The following is a 6,313-nucleotide window of genomic DNA, read 5'->3' on the forward strand; positions in this document are numbered from 1 at the left end:
CCCCCCCCAACCTGACAGCGACGCATCTGTGAAGACTGACACGTGTGACGTAGGTCTGCTGACGGGGACTCCCTCCGACAGAACCAGGGAGTTTTCCCAGTGTCGGAGATCTGTTCTCACGGAGGGAGGAACAGTGATCATCCATCTCTTTTGCTTTACCGGATCCACGAGCAGACGAGCAAACCATCTCTGGAGGTGTTGCATGTGGAGTAAGCCCAGCGGAACTACTGTGTGAGCTGACGACATCATTCCTAACAGCTTCATGACAGAAATAGCTGTTACTACTCTGCCAGGTCTTACGTGGCGGAGCTGGACTCTTAGAGAGTCGATTCTCGTCTGTGATAAACGAGCCCTCATGGTGGTCGAGTTTAACTCCACTCCCAGATAAACAATTGTCTGGGCCGGGAGAGTCTAGCTTTTTTTCCAATTTATGGTGAAGCCCAGATTTAGCAGGTGTGACGTCAGCACCTGAGTCTGCACCACTGCTTCCCGTCTGGAGCGTGACAGCAGCAACAGGTCATCTAGTTAAAACAAAATTCTCATCCCTGCTCTGTGTAACGATTGCAAGGCCATCTCCACACACTTTGAGAACGTATGAGGTGCGAGGGAATAACCGAACGGCAGCCTGTTGTACTGATACTGCATCCCTTGAAAGGAGAAGTGCCGAAATTTTCTGTGCTTTGGGATGATCGGTTTGTGGAAGTAGGCGTCTTCAGATCGATGGAGGTAAACCAGTTGTTTTTGTGGATGTTGTCCAACAGTTGTCTGGTTGTCAACATGTGAAACGGTCTGTCCACAATCGCCTTGTTGAAAACTAACAGGTCCAAAATGGGTTTCGTTCCTCCGGTCCGTTTTGGAACCAGGAAGTAACGTGAGTAAAAACCTGTGTTTTCCTCTCCGTCGGGAACTCTGGAAATTACCTCTTTTACCAGCAGTTCTTGGACTTTTGCATTTAGGGATGAGACCTGGTCTGGTGATGACAGAACCATCTCTAAAACTCTTCCGAACAGAAGGGGTCGAGCTGCGAATTGTAGCGTGTAACCCCTGTTTATCAGCTTGCTCATCCATCCGTCTGGCGAGCATGTTCGTTGCCACTCTGCGCGATATTCGTGTAGTGGGCGTGCATTTAGGTGGTGCGTCATGTTTCTTACGGATGTCAGCCAGTCTACTGCCTCGACCGCCGTCATGCGCCGCGGAAGTGTGTTACGCGTGACCCAAGGCGAGGCTTTCTCTAAAGGGCTCCGAGCGCGCCTTTGTGCCGCGCTCAGGCTGCGGGTTCACATTCATGTCGATGTGGACCGTGTGTGTTGAGGAGAGGCGTGCGCACTTTCATCAATGCGGCGCTGTTTGGATGAAAGCTGCCGGCGCCGCGGGAGCGCATGTTTGACACCGCTGCGGTGAGACGCGTCCCGCTCCTGTTGAGAGTGAGGTTTCTCACTGGGCTCGTTCTGCGGTCTCACATTTATGCTGATGCAAGCCGGCGAGTGCTGGGGAGTGGTGTGCGCGCCTTCATCAACGCAGCACCGTTTGAGTGAAGGCTGCTGGTGTTGTGGGAGTGCGCGTTTGACACCGCTGTGGTGAGAAGCGTGCTGCTCGGGCTGAAAACTAGTTATTCCGTTGGACTCGTTCTGCGGACCACATTCACTTTTGACTGTTGTGTCATGCTAGCGTCTCGCGTTTATTTTGGAGCTGCGGTGATTCTGAAAAACCTTTTTTAAGGACACTGGCTCGTTTTGTGTGGAGGATGTGCGAGGAGCCGCTGTGAGGTCATCCGAGCTGACAGACAGGCTAAAATCAGACACTTTAATCATTGAATGATGTACATGTTTTATTTCAAAACTCGTGTCATCATTACACACATCCTCCGCAAACCGTCATTTTTTAAATCTTCTCCCCCTTGAGCTCTGCGGTTTGTTGTCCCAGGGTGCCGCCTGTTGGCGATCTCTGGGAAAACGCTGAACTGCCGGTTGCCGGGATGAGGAGGGCTGATCTCTGACGGGCGGGGCTGGCGGCGGAGCGGGAAGACACTGCTGCGGCCATGGAATGTCAATGTTGTTGTCTATGCCCACGACGATCCTTCCAGCGGGCCAGGGGCGGGATGAGGCGTGCGGCTTAATGAGATGGCGCACAGTCTCTGACACCTCCTCCGACTTTTTCGAGTTTTCCAGCATGGCCTTGAAATTGCACCCGAACAGCGCGTCCGTCGTGATGGGGCCCTACATCAGGTCTTTGTGCAATTTCTCCGGCAGGGAGGGGAGTGACGGAGCCAGGTGGACCTCTGAATCATCGTCATCCATGCTGCGATTCGGGACAGACAGACAGCAGAAGAGGAGCACATGTTGAGGATGACGTCATATGCCTTGCAGAGGGAGCTCTTAGTCTCCTCAGGCAAATCTGCGGTCTCCAGCCTATTCGAAATATTGTACGCCAACAGCGCCACGTTGTGGTTTGCTGCAGCCGCCTGGAACACACACTGGTGAGCTTGATTGGAGAGCGAAGTCACCGTCTGGTCATGCTTCCTGGGAGGGACAGGATGCTGGTCCAATCTGGACAGCTTTGCTCCGAAAGCTTCCGCCAGGCTCGGCTCCAGGCGGGGTACCGATGGAAAGTTCAGCTCGGTGAACCCCTCCACTCTGGTGATGGGAGCGAAAGTGGAGACGGGCGCACTCAATTTACCAGGACCGGCTACAGCCTCGTTCCAGTAGGACGCCACTGCTGGAAAACGAGGCCAGATGGGATCAGGACGGCGAACCGGGGTGAAGCCAAACCTACCCGCTAGATCATCCGATCTGGGCGGGGAGAGGGACGGAAAGTCCCTTCATGTCAGCAGCCTCCCAGATAATGCCGGGCAGCTCCGAGAGGAGGGCACCGACAGCAGGGAGCGATGTGGTGTGGCCGTTGAAGCGGGAAGGCCCGGGGGAGGGGGGTGGTGGTGAGCATCCGCTCGGCCCCCTCGTTCCAACACTACACTCTCCGGGAGGGAGTGAACGTCGGGGCTGGTGCTGATGTCGCCTGTCCCAGAGGAACCATCCGATTCATTCCGAGAGCCGGCGTTGAAGAAGTCGATTGCATCATCCAGCGAACAGTCTCCCGCCACGGAGAGGCAGTCCTCGACGTTATCCTTGAACAAGGCTGCTCTCCTCTGCCTTTCCTCCAGAGGAAGGAGGTCACAGAGGTGGCAGGAGGAGGCATGGGCGATGTGGCGGGGACCCAGGCATCCTTCGCAGATGTCGTGCCGGTCAAAACTCAGCAAGTAGTCGGTTTTGCAGGATGGACACAGTCAAATGGTGTTAGTGCTGGACATCTCGTTGTTGAAGGTCAGTGACAGTCATTTGCTGAAGAAAATTGGGAGCCGATTACCCGCTCTTAACGTAATTTATATGGACCGGGTGGGGCCCACACAACAGGTGGGCGTGGACTAAACATTTCAGTGCGATGCTTTGCATGACGGGATAAAACCCACTAAGCGACAGCTCTTAAAGGGCGAAGCCTATACGAAATAGAACTGAGAAATGTTGAAATATAGGTGTTTCAAGCACAGTCCAAGAGTAGAAAAACAACAGTGCTGAGAGCGTTTGTGTACTAAAATGAAAAACTGTGCAAAAGATAGATGAATCCAGAAAACAAAAGAAGACTCGAGCAAACAAATTACTTGAGCTACCAACAGAAAATACAGGAAGTGACACATACGTCTCACCATGAACATGTAACGTCGGGAAAGGGGCGCCAATCACAGCTTACCTAGAGAAGAACCTGACAAGTTATTTAATGGCATAAAATATATTTTGTTAGCAAAGGATAGAGTCCTAATATTTATTAAATATTAATTCTGTATTTACAAAAAAAACACATCAAAATTGTGCTTTGACAAACTCATCGATAAAACTAATTTTTTTTGTCAACGTGCAAGAGGATGGAGGGGGCAGGTATCACTCTCGCTTTGAGTTTATACTCTTTGTCACATGCGTACTGTGGGTGACAAGTGTCCAGAGCATCATAAAAACAGCAGCGGAGCTGTCGGAGTTGTTTATTTATCGTCTCAGCAGCAGGGAGTGACACGGTTCAAGCATGGCTCCCAAAATGATATGGTAGTCATATTTGTTCATAACTTTATTATTTGTAAGACTGAGACTTGCCGGATCTGAGCAAACAGTTGCCAAATGCACCCTGTCAAAATGAGAATGATGTAAAAAAAAAAAAAAAACAGCCTACTCCCAGTGCAAAAAAAAAGCATGTTCCCCGGGCATGCGCCCCCTTTTGCATCACCCTGGGCACGCCCCACTATTTAAGAAGGACTGCTATTCTTAGCCTAAACCTAACCATTACCATTACATACCTAACCCTAACCCATCCTCAATTTACACCTTAGTTCTAACCCTAACCCACCAACGATACTTGGACCTTATGGGGACTGGGCTTTGGTCCTCATAAAGAGCAGTTTGTCCTCGCAATGTATTATGTGTTCAGAAACGGTTCTCTCAAAATAACGTAAACAAGCACACACACACACAAAAAACAAGAATAATTTGCTAATTTGTCTATGAATTATAATTTTATTTCTGATCAGTTTTCTTTCCATAAAAAGAAAAGTCTGTCAAGAAACGAGACGTCAGGATGTTTGCAGCAACTTGTTTTTGTTTTTATTATTACATAAAGCTGAAGCTACTTTATTCCTGTAGTCTGAAACTCCTCTCAGTCAGTCCAGAGGACCAGACTTAACTTGTTTAGATTTTTCTACCTGGATTATTGAGCATGCATCAGGATATCCTCTCAGTCAATTTTGGGTCAACAGAACCCAAACCCTTTTGCTACTTTACTGGCATCTTTTTTCTTTAATTTTGAATCTGCAATGCTTGTCTCTTTAGTTCTCTTATGCTCATTAAAGATTCCATGAACTTATTTCTGATTGACATGTTCCTATCCGTCCCTGCTTTTGTCGTACACTTCTGTTTGCAGGAGGATTTAAAGGCTGCGGTCACGGACATCAGGGTCATCCTGGGAAGCCTCACTGGTCATGCTGCGGCAGTACCGTGGAGAAGTCGGAGTGTTTGCCTCAGAGCGTGTTAGCTGCTGTCTCTCCTCGCAGCCACCTGAGAACTGTGGAGCTCTGATATGATGCCCAGAGTCAACACATCAAGATGATGCAAGTTAAAAAAAATGGCACCAAGCAAATATCAAAGTTCATGCTCAGTCATCCAGGTACAAAATCCATTAATGGTCAGTCAGGTCACTGGACAGTTTCTTTTTTGTGGAAAGACGTTTCGCTCTCTACACGGAGGGCTTCATCAGTCTGAGAAGTCCCTAGTAAACTATCTTCCCCACTACGCAGTACACTCCTTTAGTGGACCAACCAGTTTGCTGGTGATAAGATGGTTTCTGGGGGCTGTCCTGTCCCCCATCAACTCCTCCCAGGCAGGCAGCCACAGCCATAGTGGTTCAAGACATCATATGCCCCTTTTCCATTGTACCTCTTAGTATGGTACAGCACTATTCAACTCAGCTCGGTACGGTACACATTGTGTTTCCGTAGTTCCTTTCAGTACCGGTTCCAGTGGGCGGGGTTCAAATTGACATCATGCGTATTACCAGCTGGTGGTGGTAAAACCTTGGAAACAGGTTTCAGTACAGGGTGGGAATTTATTTTGAAGTTTCTGGTAAATTAAAAAGAATACAGATTATTAAAATGGGCAGCACGGTGGCGCAACTGGTAGAGCTGCTGCCTCTCAGCGAGCAGATCCTTGGTTCAAACCCCGGTCCAGGGGCCTTTCTGGGTGGAATTTGCATGTTCTCTCCGTGCATGCGCGGGTTTTCGCCGGGTGCTCCGGTTTCCTCCCACAGACCAAAAACATGCATGTTAGGCTGATTGGTAACTCTAAATTGTCCCTAGGTGAGAGAGAGAGAGAGTGAATGGTTGTTTGTCTCATTTGTCTCTATGTGGCCCTGTGATGGACTTGCGATCCATCCAGGGTGTACCCCGCCCCTCGCACAATGATTGCTGGACATGGGCACCGGCGACCCCCGTGACCCAAAATGGAATAAGTGGGTAAAGATAATGGATGGATGGATGGATGGATTATTAAAATGATCAAATTAAACTATATATATATATATATATATATATATATATATATATATATATATATATATATATATATGTATATGTGTGTGTGTGTGTGTGTGTGTACTGGACTAGGCCTCCGACAAAAATCTGCATTAAAGCATTGCTACAATGGAATTACCAACAACATTATGGAATTACCTAAACTGTTGTGGGATTACCTTCTTGGACTTTTGTTTTCCTCTTGCTGGATTA

General features: G+C 48.8%; 1 protein-coding gene across 1 annotated transcript in view; it reads left to right on the forward strand.

The window, feature by feature from the left end:
* trim45 (tripartite motif containing 45) overlaps window positions 1-5,115 on the forward strand; it is a 147,259-nt gene extending 142,144 nt beyond the window's left edge. Inside the window, exon 7 of the mRNA XM_037686737.1 lies at window positions 4,957-5,115. Coding sequence (XP_037542665.1) covers window positions 4,957-5,111 — 155 coding nt within the window. The 3' untranslated portion in view covers window positions 5,112-5,115. The remainder of the gene's footprint in view (window positions 1-4,956) is intronic.
* Window positions 5,116-6,313: the final 1,198 nt, after the last annotated feature.

The sequence above is a fragment of the Nematolebias whitei genome, chromosome 13 (genome assembly GCF_014905685.2).
Source record: "Nematolebias whitei isolate Nwh7 chromosome 13, NemWhi1, whole genome shotgun sequence".
Taxonomy (NCBI): Eukaryota; Metazoa; Chordata; class Actinopteri; order Cyprinodontiformes; family Rivulidae; genus Nematolebias; species Nematolebias whitei.